Below are 15,561 nucleotides of genomic sequence, written 5' to 3'. Positions count from 1 at the left end.
ACACCTGCATCATCAACCCCCAGCCAGCACTACTCTCCGCTGCCCAAATGTACTGTCTCCACGGGGATCATCACCCCCAGCCAGCACTACTGTCACCCCCACCAGCATCACTCTTGCCCTGCCAACTTGACTCTCCCTGACCAGCATTATTACCCCCACCAGCATCACCCTCCTCCCCTCCCTCCACCCCCACCTTCCCTACAGCCACCTCAGCCACCTCTCAGGCCACCATCACCATCACAACCACCCAGTCCAGCCCCCAACCACCAACACTCTAAATGCCTCCAGGTCAGTGCTTCTGCCCTCACTCTCACCCCTGCCCCTGGCTTCCCCCAGGCATTTCCTAGCTCTCCCATCTCCTTCACTGTAGTCTCATGCCTGTTACCATCCCTCCCACCCCCACCATCGTCCTGCCATCTCCACCATCAATGAAAAAACATTTATTGAGCACCAGCAAATCCCAGACACTCTACAGAACATACAGAAGGCACGGCCCCATGCCGAGGGCCACAGCCACCTTGCAAAGCTCCCACGCTGCCAAAAATGGTGGCACATGCAGCTCAGGCGCAGGCTGAGGCTGGGGCTTGGCTGGGCAGTGCACTTGGAACAGGGTCCTGAGGCCTCTGCCAGGTTCCATCTGGGGCGGGGGTCACGTCGCTTCCTGAGAGCAGAGCAAATAAATAATGGAGAGGCAGGGGCAGGGGCCTGAGCCCTGTGGTGGAGGGGCTCTGGCATTGGCTTATATGACTCCATAGGAGCAAGACAGGTGGCCGGGAGCCCCACCCCAGGGTGGGGAGGCAGAGCCTGGGGACCAGAGGGTCCTGGGGCCTCCCTGGCACCTCCACTGGGCCCTCGCCTCTGGGGCCAAAGCAGGGTGTGGGGGGACACCCCAGAAGGCACTGCTGAAATGCGGCTGGACTAGAAATGGATGGGCAGAGAAGCTGGGGCTGGGCTGCAGTCCCTAGAGCGGGGCGTCATCAGTCCTCCACTTGGGGGGGTAACCCTGCTGGTGGCCGTCGCAGCGCAGGTTCTCCATGCTGTCCAGAGGCACCACCACCTCGTCCGCGTTCGAGTTCTTGTTCAGTTCCACCACGCGGGGTACCACCGAGGACCAGCGATCTGCACCGCAAGCACATCAGAGGGAGGGGTTGGGGGTTGGTGGAGAGACAGCGTGCATATATTGAGTGCCTACTGTGTACTGGGCACTCCACAGTGCTCTGAAGGGGTGGGGGGGGGTGTGACTATGCTCATTTTACAGAGGTTGAAACTGGGGCTCAAGAGAGGTCAAGGCACCTCCCCAAGAGAGAACGGAGGAACCAGGATTCAAGCTTGGAGCCGAATGCCCTGAGTGCCCGTGTCCTCTCCAGCTTCATCTCGCATGCTCACGGCTTACTGGACAAACAGGAAGGTTTTCTCCACACGGGGATGGCTGAGGAGCTTGTCCTCCCTCCCCAGGCCAGCTCATGTCAACAGTAGGGAGGGCCAGGATGAAATCATGTAGGTGAGGTACCCCAGGCACTCACGGGCAGCAGAGGAAACTCAAGGGCACACTCTCATTCTGCAGACACGGACACTGGGTCCCAGAAAGGAGCAGGACTGCTCAAAGCAAATTCGTGATGAGAAGGGACTGGGGCTCCCCTCTGCACCCACCCTTCCACTCACCCCTGCGGAGGCGGCCCACGGTGTGTGAGAAGCCATAATACTGGTAGGTCTCATTCTTGCCCGGGTCCTCGTTGATGATGCCCAAGTTCTGGTTCCAGTGAGACCAGTTCACCTCATCCACCCTGGTGGGGCCCAAGCAGAGGGTCATGGGGAGCCCCACAGAGATGTTCCCCATGCCACCATCCCCAGCACACCCTCCTTTTTTTTAATTATGGTAACATTTACATAACAAAGCTGGGCGTGGTGGCTCATGCCTGCAATCCAGCACTTTGGGAGGCCAAGGTGGGTGGATCATTTGAGGTCAGGAGTTCAAGACCAGCCTGGCCAACATGGTGAAACCCCACCTCTACTAAAAATACAAAAAAAAAAAAAAAAATTAGCGGGGCATGGTGGCAGGCGCCTGTAGTCCCACCGACCCAGGAGGCTGAGGCAGGAGAATCGCTTGAACCTGGGAGGCGGTTGCAGTGAGCCGAGATCACACCACTGCACTCCAACCTGGGGGACAGAGCGCGAGACTCCATCTCAAAAAAAAAAATTGGTGTGTATATGTGTGTGTGTGTATACACACACACACACACACACAATTGCCATCTTAATCATTTTTGAGTATACAATTCAGTGGCATTAAGCACATCCACATTGTGTGACCATCACTGCTGTCTATTTCCAAAACTCTTCCATTTCCCCAAGCAGAATTTTTTTTTTATCCTTCTTTTGAGACAGGGTCTCACTCCGTTGCCCAGGCTGGGGTGCAGTGTCACGATCACAGCTCACTGCAAACTTGACCTCCCAGGCTCAAGTGATCGTCCCACTTCAGCCCCCCGAGTAGCTGGGATTACAGGCATATGCCACCACACCTGGCTAATTTTTTTAAATTTTTTTTGCAGATATGGGGTTTCACTATGTTAATCTTGAACTCCTGGGCTCAAGCAATCCTCTTGCCTTGCTTCCCAAAGTGTTGGTACTACAGTCACCACGCCTGGCCCAGATAATATTTCACTGTACGCATAACCCACATTTTGTTTATCCCCTCATTTGTTTTGACATATTATCTTTTTTTTTATTTTTTACATATTATCATATCTATTCATTTTTGTTTGTTTTGAGACAGAGTCTTGCTCTGTCCCCCAGGCTGGAGTGCAGTGGCACAGTCTCGGCTCACTGCAACCTCTGCCTACCAGGTTCAAGCAATTCTCCTGCCTCAGCCTCCTGAGTAGCTGGGATCACAGGTGCCCGCCACCACGCCCGGCTAGTTTTTGTATTCTTAGTGGACATGGGATTTCACCATGTTACCCAGGGTAGTCTCAAACTCCTGACCTCAAGCAATCCTCCTGCCTTGGCCTCCCAAAGTGCTGGGATTACAAGCGTGAGCCACCACACCCAGCTAGGATTTGAGCTTTGGATTAAAACTGAACAGAGGCTGTGGGTGGTGGCTCACACCTGGAATTCCAGCATTGTGGGAAGCTGAGGTGAGAGGATTGCTTGAGACCAGGAGTTTGAGACCAGCCTGGGCAACATAACAAGAACCCCATCTCTACAAAAAAATTAAAAATTGGTCAGACATCGTGGCATGAGGAGGCTGAGGTGGGAGGATTGCTTGAGCCCAGGAGTTGGAGGCTGCAGTCAGCTATGATCACACCACTGCACTCCAGCCTGAGCAACCCTGCCTCTAAAAACAAATAAAAAATGGAATTGAACTGATCAGCTGGCCTAGGAGGTGGGGGCTAATATTGTTCCTATTTTACAGATGAGGAAATTGACTGCCTGACTCCAAACATTCTGCTTATGCTCAGCCAGGCACAGTGGCTCAGGCCTGTAATCCCAGCACTTTGGGAGGCCGAGGCGGGTGGATCACGAGGTCAGGAGATCGAGACCATCCTGGCTAGCACGGTGAAACCCTGTCTCTACTAAAAATACAAAAAATTAGGCGGCCGTGGTGGCGAGCGCCTGTAGTCCCAGCTACTCGGGAGGCTGAGGCAGGAGAATGGCATGAACCCAGGAGGCAGAGCTTGCAGTGAGACGAGATGGCGCCACTGCACTACAGCCTCGGTGACAGAGCAAGACGCCGTCTCAAAACAAACAAACAACATTCTGCTTATGCTCTATGCTGACAACCACTTTAAAGAATGAATCAACTGAAAAGAAAAGATTCATGAAGGGGTTCACCTAAGAAGCTGGCACTCCCTGTGCCTCTGGAACAGTCATTCTGCAGATGGGCTGGGTGAGGTCTCCAGCCTTGGAAACTGCAGATTCCTCAGCTTCCCATTGCATGCAAGGCACTAGAGCCCACCCCACTGTTTGCTAGATAGAGGGTGATGCTCTGAAATGAACCCACCATCCAAGTCTCTGCTTCCCGCTGAGCAAGGAACAGGGGAGCCTGTGGTGTTCCAATGCGCGTCGGGCACTGGCAGAACAATTCTCATGTGCTGACCTGTCTAATCCACACCACCAGCCTAGGAGCCCACGCGATCATTGTCTCATTTCACAGATGAAGAAACTGAGGCTGAGAGAGGTGGGCCGACTTGCCTAAGATCGCCTGGTGGAAATGAACTCTGCTTGGGCCTCTTGGGGCCTCAGTGGCTCCAGAAATTGCAATGGGTAGACGACGCTGGAGCAGCAGGGGCCCCGAGCCAGTGGGGACGGTTCCGCCCTGCCTGCCCGGCCCCACTGCCCCAGCCTCACCTGAAGCACCACCTGCGGTCAGGAGTGCCGTCTGAGCTCTTGCCCACAGTGACCATCTCCCCGGAGCGGAAGGCCTTCCTCAGGAACACGGGGAAGGAGCGCTCAATGTCCAGGATGGTGGTGGCCCACTGCGGAGAGGGAGGGTCAGGAGGGACATCAGTGAGCCTCACAGCCCGCGCCTGCCGCTCTGATGGCAGAAATGAGACAACCGGCCAGGGTGGGCCCAGAACTAGGCATTTACACTCCTACTGCCCCCTAGACACAGGATTTATAAACTCAAATACCCACAGGTGGCAGGCAGGAAAACAGATGGGTAAAACAGGGTCAGGTGCAGAAAGGCTGCAGTCCAAGCCCCATCACACTTACACAGCAGTCGCCACTCAGTGCTGAGAACATGAGGGAGGGGTGGAGACTGGGGCGAACAGGGAGCAAATGCCCCCATTTAAGGGGGTAGTTGCCACTTACCCCACCTGAGGGCTCCCAGGCAGGAATTCAGACCCTGCACTGCCTGGGGCTTCGAACTTTTCAAGAAAAGCCGGAAAGCTGGATTTTCATAGGGAAACTCTTAATTTTTAAATTTTGCAGTTTTTTTTTTTTTTTTTTTTTTTTTTAATATAATGGTCTGAGGCTGGGTGGAGTGGCTCACACCTGCAATCTCAGCACTTTGGGAGGCCAAGGCAGGACGATCTCTTGAGCTCAGAAGTTCAAGACCAGCCTGGGTAACATGGTGAAACCCCATCTCTACAAAAAATACAAAAATTAGCCAGGTGCGGTGGTGCACACCTTAGTCCCAGCTACTTGGGAGGCTGAGGTGGGAGAATCACTTGAGCCTGGGAGGCAGAGGTTGCAGTGAGCCAAGAGCGTGCCATTGCACTTCAGCCCACAGGATGCCCAGTTTGCATCCTGTAATGCCCAGTGGGGAAACTGAGGCCCAATGAAGTAAGCAATACAGATAAAGGTTAAGAGCAGGCCGGAGTTGTTTCCCTCAGACCCAGTCCTGGGAGGACAACCTTGGGCCTTTTTTTTTCACTGCACCATTTTCCTGAAATGCACAGTCAAAGTAAATATGGGTGCTGTATTTCTGGGCCATGAGGCAGCACTGTTTATTAGGACACCAGGTTTGTAGGCTGCACCTGGCCTGGGAGGGCTGTGATCCCAGGGCCTGCGCTTCCCAGGATTGTATAGAAAGCTTTTGGGAAGTAAAGGCTGCAGCTCCCCAGGGCCAAGGCAGCCCCCGTCCCCATTGGTTTCTCCTCTAGGAAGCATGCTCACGGTGCTAGTAAAAGACCCCCGTGAGAATGCTGACATCCCTGTGCTGGCGTGCTGGAGCACAAAAGCTGCCCCTGGGCTCAGCGTGGGACCCCTGCTGAAACGCTGATGCCCACTGAGCACTTTCTGAGCTGGCAGAAGTCACTCAGTCATGCTGGGTGGAGCCAACTGTGTCCTGTGAGCTGAACCACAAGGAGAATCTGAGTCCCATGGCCAGGCAAGAAGCCACCTCGAAATTCATGAGGCAGCTCCGGGAAGTCAGCAGCAGCCTCTGATGCCCATTTTACAGACAGGGAAGTGGAGGCAGAATGCGAAGACACGGCTTGCTCAGAGTGGAAGGCCGAGGAAGCCAGTCGGGTGAGTGTCCTTGGAAGGACGAGGGTGGCCGGTGGGATGGGGCTGGGGGCCCTGGGGCCTCACCTGCAGCTTCCAGATGTGCTTGCTCTCCTTGGAGACCTGGCCCACCGTCTCGCCCATGAGGGCAATGAGCATGTTGAGGAGCAGCACAAAGGTGAGAATGATGTAGGTCACCAGCAGGATGATGAAGACCACGGGGTACTTGGTGCTGCTCAGCATCTCCAGGTCGCCCATGCCGATGGTCAGCTTAAACAGGTCCAGGAGGAAGGTGCTGAAGGTCTCGCTGTCACGGCACGAGGGGTAAGTGGGCACTGTGCAGTTGGTCTGGTCCTCATTGCACACTTTCAAGTTGGCGCACGGGTTCAGGAGGGAGACCAGGGCTGTGGGAGGGGTGGGGGTGGCACTCGCTGAGTGTGAGGACACGCACAGAGAGGTGGAGGGTGTCATTTTCATTTGCTGGAGGGGAAAGCTGAGGCCTAATGAGGGGAGCACCCTGGCCCACACGCTGACCTGTGTCACCCTGCACATCAGCCAAGCCACACCAAACCCAAGTCCCCCTGATCCCAAAGCCTTTGAAGCCTTTGCTCTTTCCATAAACTTGCTGATAGGAAGAGGTTTTCTCTCTCTCTCTCTCTCTCTTTTTCTTTCTTTCTGAGATGGGGTCTTGCTATGTTGCCCAGGATGGAGTGCAGTGGCTACTCACAGGTGCAATCCCACTACTGAAAAGCATGGGAGTTTTGACCTGCTCTGTTTCCAACCTGGGACAGTTCACCCCTCCTTATAAAACCTGGTGGTTCCCTGCTACTGGGAGGGAAGAGGTTTGCAGGATCTAGTCCAGGGAGGGTCTCAATTTTCCCCACCAGGGGACATTCGGCAATGTCTAAAGACATATTTGGTTGCTACGACTGGGGGTGGGGGTGCTACTGGCATCAGGTGGGTGGAGGCCAGGCGTGCTGCCCAACACCCTACAATGCACAGGATGGTCCCTGCCATGAAGAATGATCTGGTCTCAAATGTCAATAGTGTTGGGAAATCCTAATGCAACCTACCATTCTTATAGGTACTGGGGGCTCTGGAATGTCCCCATTCCCAGGGGCAGACTCTCTCTCTCTGACAGTTTCCCACTGCAACCCAACCCAGAGAGGAAAAATGGGGGCTGAAACCAGGCACCAGTCCTGACTGTCCCCGAAGCCATGTTCTCTAAGGGGCCTCTCCTGTTCCAGACATCTCAAACTCATCATGGTTCTCCTTTTCTACTAAGCCCAGGTAAAGCTTCAGATTCCTTCTCAACACAGTTTGGCAGCAACAACCTGTCCCTAAACCAGCCAGGGAGGGGAGCATGAAGAAGGCTCAGTCTCATCACTCAGTGGGGCATAGAATGCCATATTGCCTGCAACCAGAGATCAGAGTATGCAGATTTCAACTCATATGCTAATACTCTTCAGTTGCATAGCACCTTCTCAACAGAGAAGGATTCTGAGACCTTGTCTGGACTCACCAGAAAAACTGTTCTGTGATCCATTAGTAATGTCTGCTATGGGCACCAAAGTGTGGGAAGAGAAGCGTGTGTGTCCTGTTTATGTCATGTCAGCCTCAGAACCGAGATCTAGTACATCCTATAAGAAGAAGCCCTGTGACTGAGCTGACTGCTCAGCTGCTACTCTAACCCTTGTTTCTCCTCAGTTTCAACAACTAGGACTGCAGTAGGGCTAGATCGCTGACCTGAATCCCAAACCGCTGAATCCTCGACACTGTCTAGTTTTTCCAGTGTGATTCCTAGAAGGGGAAAGCTGTACCCTGTCCCTATCTCCCCAGTGAAAACCACAATTCCACTTCCCCCCAATAATCCACATACAGCCTTGACCACCGTCATGGGTTAAAATATCACCCTTATGAGATTCCTGTGCCAGGTTCGTCCCCAGATGAACCTGCTCAGATGTGAATGTGTCTGGGTCTAACCTGAGTCGGCCACTCCCCTTTGGATGCTGGGCATTGATGTCAGATTGCCCACCCCTCAGGGACCAGTTTCTCCAGCCCTGGTCCCTGGTCCTTCCCCCATGGCCCATGCCACTGAGGTCCCAGAATGCTTCTGAGTGGCATCGTGACATCAGGGAGAAGGTGTATGAAAGGCAGCTGATGTCAGGCTTTAAGAAAATACCTGGGCTAGTAGTTTAATTATTAAATTTTATCCTTCTATGTATCCATGCCCCTTCAATGTGGCTTTACAGCTTCTCCCACCAAGAAGTGGAGTCTAGGCCAGGCACGGTGGCTCGCGCCTATAATCCCGCACTTTGGGAGGCTGAGGTGGGAGGACTGCTTGAGCCCCGGAGTTCAAGACCAGACTGGGCAACATAGCAAGACCCTGTCTCCACCAAAAAAAAAAGAAAAAAAAGAAATGACGTCTATTTCCCCATCCGTTGAATCGAGGCTGGCCTTGGGACTTGCTTTGGCCAACAGAGTAAGGCAGCAGTGATGCCACGCCAGGAGGTGTCCTTGAACACTTCTGCTCATGTTCTTGGAAGCCTAAGGCTACCATGTGGACAAGCCCAAGCTAGCTGGCCAGAGATGAGTGACCACATGGAAGACAGATAGCAAAGCCCCTCTAACCAAGTCCATACTAGCTAGACTGGTCAGCCGGCAGCCAGCCTTCCAGCTGACCACAGGCACAAGAGCCTGTAGGGATCAGCCAAACCTGGCCCAGGGCAGCACAGCCACCCAGCTGACCCACCGACTCATAAACAATAATAAGTTGGCCTGGTGCAGTGGCTCACGCCTGTAATCCCAGCACTTTGGGAGGCCAAGGTGGGTGGATCACTTGGGGTCAGGAGGTCGAGATCAACCTGGCCAACATGGTGAAACCCCATCTCTACCAAAAATATAAAACTTAGCCATGTGTGGTGGCACAGGCCTGTAATCCCAGCTATTCGAGAGGCCGAGGCAAGAGAATCGCTTGAACCCGGGAGGCAGAGGTCACAGTGAGCCAAGAGCACCACTGCCCTCCAGCCTCAGCTACAGAGACCTTGCCACAAAAAAACAAACAACAACAACAACAATAATAATAATAATAAGTGGGTGCTATTTTAAGCCACTAAGCTTTAGGTGGCTTCCTTTGTAGCAATAGCTGACACTCCAGTTTTACCATTCACTAGCTTTTTTCTTTTTTTTTTTTTTGAGACAGAGTCTTGCTGTGTTGCCCAGGCTGGAGTGCAGTGGCGCCATCTCGGCTCGCTGCAACCTCTACCTTCTGGGTTCAAGCGATTCTTGTGCCTCAGCCTTCTGAGTAGCTGGGTCTATAGTTGCGTGCCACCATGCCTGTCTAATTTTTGTATTTTTTGGTAGAGACAGGGTTTTGCCATGTTGGCCAGGCTGGTCTCAAACTCTTGACCTCAAGTGATCCACCTACCTTGGCCTCCTGAAGTGCTGGGATTACAGGCATGAGCCACTGCGCCCAGCCACCATTCACTGGCTTTTGAACTTGTGCTAGTTATTTAACCCTCCTAAGCCTCAGTTTCCTTTCCTATAAGAGGGGATAATAAAGGCACTTAGCTTACAGGCTTGTTGGGAGGCAAGGATGGAAATGTTACTTAGTCTGGTGCCTGGCACACAAATAAGAACTCAGTGGCCGGGCATATTGGCTCACACCTGTAATCCCAGAACTTTGGGAGGCCGAGATGGGTGGATAGCCTGAGGTCAGGAGTTCAAGACCAGCCTGGCCAACAGGGTGAAAAAAAAAAAAAATTAGCAGGGTGTGGTGGCAGGAGCCTGTAATTCCAACTACATGGGAGGCTGAGGCAGGAGAATCGCTTGAACCTGGGAGGTAGAGGTTGCAGTGAGCTGAGATTGCACCATTGCACTCCAGCCTGGGCAACAGGAGTGAAACTCCATCTCAAAAAAAAAAAAAAAAGAACTCAGCAAGGCTGCTATTATCCCCAATATATCATGGCTACTGTTCCCATCCTTGTACCACCCCTGCCAGGCCCACCTGAGCACCCAGAGCTCACCTGAAGCGTAGCCGATCATGAAGAGCAAGTAGACCAGCAGGAATCGGAAAAGGTCCTTGAAGAGTATCTAAAGACCCCAGTGGGATTATGGAGGCAAAAAGGAGACATGTGGTTTCTCACTTTCCCCATTTCTCCATCTCCACCCTGGTCCCACCCCAGTGTCCAGACCATGCCTCCTGCCCTCACGATACCCGGCATCCTCAGGTCTGCAGGCACATAAGTGTGCATGTGGTGTGTGTGGCTCCCTCCAGGAACACACGAGTCCAGAGGGCCCTCCCAGCCCGTACCTTCTGGATCATGATGCTATAGGTCCCCGTCAGCTTCAACCCACGGGTGAAGTAAAGGGCATTCATCCAGCCCAGGACCAGGGCAAAGACCATCACGGCCAGGTAGGCCTCAATCCCTGCCAGGTAGAGGGCTGCTGAGACGATCACCAGGACAGAGTAGATGAAGCTGCAGTGCAGCAGAGACCATGAGAGAGGCCAGAGGGGAGAGGGGACAATGAGGCTCTGGAGGGGGAGACAAGCCTCCAAGCCCTCCAGGGTATCAGGACTTCCCAATGCTTTCTAGACCCCCAGGAAAGAAACAAAGTGGATTAGCAGGGTTCCCCAGCATTCTGTTAACAACAACATTCAATGAGCTGGCAATTAATCCTGAGGTCCCACAAGATCCTAAAGTGATGCCCCTTGGAATTGCTAAAGAAAGATTTAGTGGTGTTCAGCGGAGATTTTGTGGCTAAGGGAATTTCATCGTTCTCCAGCTCTAAGGGAAACGTGGAAGAGGTAACACACACACAGTAACTCTCTCATCCTGTGTCCCAGGCAGACATCATTAATCAATCCCAACTCTTTCCCACTAAACACAGACACAGGTGCAAAATTCTTAACATGGCCCTTCAGGCAGACATTAGCAATCATTCACCAGCATAATTATTTCTATCCATGGTATATATGATAACTCCCTAGCAATCAGAATTTTTCTTTAACCAGAAAACCCTATTGTTTGTGGCTTTGTCCTGACTTTGGGTTAGAGCTGCCCAGGCTGGGTGCATTCATTCTAATAGAATCACCTCTCTCCTGAATCTGGATGACCTAGCAGCCCAAACCCACCTTCCTCACCCAAAAGCTGCCGGCCCAGGGACCTCCACTTACTAGAGCAGCTGGAAGGAGCCATCAATGAAGAGAGAATTCACTCCAGGGCATTTCTTCATGAACAAGTCTTTGATCTGGAAGACAGAAGGAGGCACGTGAAAGGGGTGGGGCCAGGAGGAGAGGAGAGGAGGAGAGAGGAGACAGAGAAAGCAATAGAAGACAGGGAGGCAGAGGCTAGTACAGAGAAAAGACAAAGGACTCTTTCCTGTTAGAAAAGGAGAAAAAAGCAGAGATGGAGAATATGGGATTGGAGGAGGTAGAAGAGAAATGGGAAAATAAAAGGAGGAAGGAAAGGAGAAGGACGATTTGGAGGAGAGAGAAGAGAAGAAGAAGGAGAGAAAAGAGGTGCAGGGAGAGAAGAGGAAGAGGAGAGCAGGCAGAGTGGGGGGCACGGGGGCCAGGCACTCACGTTGGTGAAGAAGAACAGGACCCCAGTGAAGAGCGTAATGACCTCGCCAGCCAGCCGCAGGTAGTCCACCGTGGTGCGGTAAGGGTACGGTGGCTGGGGAGCAGCAAGGGCACACAGGTTGTCACCCAGCCCCTCCGACATCTGGCCCCCAGATGTTCCCCCAGACCCAAAACATCTGGATCCCATGTAGCCTCCTCCTTCACTCTCTTGCTCCTGAGTCTCCCTCCTCCCAGCTCAGGGCCACCCCTGCATGTTGGAGGGCGCCTCCCCAACCTGTTCCTAAACCTTCTCCAGTTCCTCCCACAGGGGACCCAGAGGGACGAGGTTGTGCCCCCGTCCTGCATGGCTCAGCCAGTGCCTGTCCCAGCCCCTGCCTGGTCCCTGGGCACTCACCGTGCCCTCCAGAGGCTGGTAGTAGGCGGTGAGGGTGAAGATTACCATGGCGCATAGGTAGGAGACCACGTTGATGTAGAAGGACACGGCCCCGAACTTGCGCCACTTATCCCGCAGCAGTTCATTGATGGGCTCCACAGCCAGCATCTCGTGGCGGTTCTGTGAGAGGCAGGGTGGTCAGGGGCTGCCTTCCTGAGGTGGGGGGGTCCTGGCAGGCTACCCCAGGTGTGCTTTCCCCCACCCTCCGCCCCGACAGCGCTTTCTCTTTCCATCCATTCCTTAGCTGCATTCAAGGATTCATGGGGAACTGGACAGATACTGAAAATCAGCCCCAAGCTCCTGCACTCACCATTTGAAATTCTGCCCAATTCTGCCTCAATGTACCTTTCCGCCCTATTCTAGCATCACAGAACTCAGAACTGGAAAGTCCCTTAAAAGACATTTATTTTCAGGCAGGGCACGGTGGCTCACGCCTGTAATCCCAGAACTTTGGGAGTCCGAGACAGGCAGATCACCTGATGTCAGGAGTTCAAGACCAGCCTAGCCAACGTGGTGAAACCCCGACTCTACTAAAAATACAAAAATTAGCCGGGCGTGGTGGCGCACACCTGTAATCCCAGCTACTCCTGAGGCTGAGGCAGGAGAATCACTTGAACCTGGGAGGCGGAGATTGCAGTGAGCCTAGACTGCGCCACTGCACTCCAGCCTGGGCAACAAGAGCGAGACTCCGTCTCAAAAAAGAAAAAAGGACATTTATTCTCATGGTTCCCAAACTCCAATCTGTGGATAGTACCAAGCTATTGGCCGCAAAATCATCTATGTAGCTTGCTGCAAGTATAAATCCTGACCTCCATTCTCAGAAATTGATTCAGAGAGAAAGATCGAGAAATTTTTGCCCAAAGATGATAAATGATTGACTTACCACAATTCTCCAATTCTGAACCCAGGGCAGACATCAATAATTGAGCCCTGCACAATTGTATTCATACAGTTCCCTGGGTAGACACTACCAATCAATCAGTTTGCACCTGAGATGCTAAACCTGCTGCCACCACTAATTTAAATCAAGATGGCCACTAATTCAAAAAATGACAGAAATGAGGTCTTGCAAGGAAGCCAAGCTCACAGACCAGTAAGCCACAGGGCAGGGTTAGAAGGGGGACCACCTGCACCCAGTCCCCAGCATTTTCTGCTCCATTTGTATAGCTTCCTAGCTCTTTAATGACTTGAGTTTCTCCATAATCATGATTTGTGCAATAACACAGCCACAGAGATGCTCTTGTAGTGTTATTGCTGATAGTTACAGGCAGAAACAAACCCAAGCAACCAACAATAACAGAACGGTTCATTTGACTATGGTACATTTACATGCAGCGACAATATTACCAAAGAATATTTAAAACTACAGAATGATTTTCACGAAATATTGCTAAGTAGGAAAAAAAAACTTGTTTTGTTTTGTTTTATGAGACAGGGTCTGACTCTGTCACCCAGGCTGGAGTGCAGTGGCATGATCTTGGCTCGCTGAAGCCTTGACATCCTCAGGCTCAGGTGATCCTCCCACCTCAGCCTCCCAAGTAGCTGGGACTACAGGCTCGCACCACCACGCCCAGCTAATTTTTATTTTTATTTTTATTTTTGTAGAGATGGGGTTTCGCCATATTGCCCAGGCTGGTGTCAAACTCCTGGCTTCAAGCAATCCGCCCACCTTGGCTCCCCAAAATGCTGGAATTACAGGCATAAGCCACCACGCCTGGCTGAAAAAAAGAGCTTTCAAAAGTTCATATAACAACCACGAATGGTAAAAGCTGACATAATGTTTACTCTGTGCCAGGCCATTCTAAAATTAACCTCTTTGGTCCTCCCAACAACCCCATGGTATATGCATGATCCTTATCCCCAGGTTACAAACGAGGAAACTGAGACCCAGAGAGGTGGAGCCACTTGTCCTGAGACACACAGCATGTAAGTTACAGAGCCAGGATCCCAACCCAGTCCTACCTACTCCAAAAGTCCACCTTCCCACAAGTCTTGCTCATTTCCTCACATGCCAGACACTGTTCTGGGCACTTAATTGGCACCTTCTCTTGCATTCAGCCAACAGACCCGCCACGTTGGGTCCTAGAGGCTGGGGCTGTCTCCCCCAGCCCAGCCCCAGGGCCCCATCCCTGCTCCCAGCCCTGCCCCTCCTTCCTCGCACCCCATGCCCTCTCCTGGAGCTCACCTCAATCTTGCTGTTGTACACCAGGATCTCCAGCACGGAGGCCTCTTCCCCACACGTGTCCAGGGAGGAGAGGTCATAAAGCGAGGAATACACTGGCCCGTAGGCCCAGTCCTTGAACTTGCGGGACAGGTGCCGTGTGTCCTCATCCGTCACCTCCCGCCGGATGATGTGCTGAAAGATCTACACAGGGGGCCAGGAGGGTCAGGGGGCTCACACTGGAGAGGCCCCCAGGGCTGGGCCCAGCTCAGCACATGACGCCTCCCCAGAAAACAGCTGAGCACTGGCTGCTGGAGGACCCCTTCCTCATCTTAATTCTTGCTCTTACTATCTTGGTTTACAGATAAAGAGTGGAGGCTGGGAAAAATGAAAGATGTTCCAGAAGACACTTAACCAGTCAGCTGGAGCCAGACGGAACCTGAATGAGCCTTCAACATCTTAATTGTAATGAATATCTTCTTCATGCCGTTAAAATAGCAATGAATCCATCTTAATAATATGTGAATTATAATACTGACGATCATATGCGGTCCTTCCTGTTACCACTCCTTCCCTGGCTTACACACAGGGAAGCTGAGGCACAGAGAGGGGTTGGGAATTGCCCAAGGTCAGGCAATGTTAGGATTTGGGGGTTTGTTTTTGTTTTGAGACAGAATCTCACTCTGTCACCCAGCCCAGAGTACAGTGGCGTGATCTCAGCTCACTGCAACCTTCACCTCCCAGGTTCAAGCAATTCTCCTGCCTCAGCCTCCTGAGTAGCTGGGATTACAGGTGCCTGCTACCACACCTGGCTAATATTTCTGTATTTTTAGTAGAGACGAGGTTTCACCATGTTGGCCAGGCTGGTCTTGAACTCCTGACCTCAGGTGATCCACCCACCTCAGCCTCCCAGAGTGCTGGGATTACAGGCGTGAGCCACCGTGCCAAGCCAGGATTTTGGGGGTTTTTTTGAGACAGGTTCTGGCTCTATTGCCCAGGTTGGAGTGCAGTGGCACTATCACAGCTCACTGCAGCCTCAATCTCCTGGGCTCAAGTGATCCTCCCACCTCAGCCTCCCAAAGTGTTAGGTTTATAGACATGAGCCACCGAGTCCAGCCGAAGATAGAGCTGGAGCAAGATTTAAGAAGAAGATTTAAGCTGGAGCCTTTCTACTGCCTCAGGGTCCTGGAATAATTGCAATTTTAGTAATTTTGCTACATTTTTATTTATTTATTTTTATTTTGGTTTTTATTTATTTAGGATCTCACTATGTTGCCCAGGCTGGACTTAAACGATCCTCTCACCTCAGCCTCCCAACTAGCTGGCATTACAGACATGCAAGTGAGCACTTATTGCCTCTCCTGGGCTCCTTCCTAAGAGCCTTATGTGGATACCGCATTTAATTGTCACAGCACCACACCAGAGGGCACTCTTATA

The 15,561-nt window shown here is 52.3% G+C and overlaps 1 protein-coding gene across 1 annotated transcript in view; it reads right to left on the bottom strand.

Annotated features, from left to right (window-relative positions):
- Nucleotides 1–418: 418 nt before the first annotated feature.
- TRPV4 (transient receptor potential cation channel subfamily V member 4) overlaps nt 419–15,561 on the bottom strand; it is a 50,618-nt gene continuing 35,475 nt past the window's right edge. The window contains exons 7-16 of the mRNA XM_030938954.1: nt 14,149–14,328; nt 11,925–12,083; nt 11,532–11,624; nt 11,123–11,196; nt 10,259–10,424; nt 9,972–10,038; nt 6,034–6,350; nt 4,345–4,472; nt 1,663–1,784; nt 419–1,119 (exon numbers count right to left, since the gene is read on the bottom strand). Of these exons, the coding sequence (XP_030794814.1) occupies nt 962–1,119; nt 1,663–1,784; nt 4,345–4,472; nt 6,034–6,350; nt 9,972–10,038; nt 10,259–10,424; nt 11,123–11,196; nt 11,532–11,624; nt 11,925–12,083; nt 14,149–14,328 (1,464 nt within the window). The 3' untranslated portion in view covers nt 419–961. The remainder of the gene's footprint in view (nt 1,120–1,662; nt 1,785–4,344; nt 4,473–6,033; nt 6,351–9,971; nt 10,039–10,258; nt 10,425–11,122; nt 11,197–11,531; nt 11,625–11,924; nt 12,084–14,148; nt 14,329–15,561) is intronic.

Source organism: Rhinopithecus roxellana, chromosome 10, assembly GCF_007565055.1.
Source record: "Rhinopithecus roxellana isolate Shanxi Qingling chromosome 10, ASM756505v1, whole genome shotgun sequence".
Classification (NCBI taxonomy): Eukaryota; Metazoa; Chordata; class Mammalia; order Primates; family Cercopithecidae; genus Rhinopithecus; species Rhinopithecus roxellana.
Note: the sequence above shows the minus strand (reverse complement) of the source record. Positions and strands in the feature narration are given on the sequence as shown.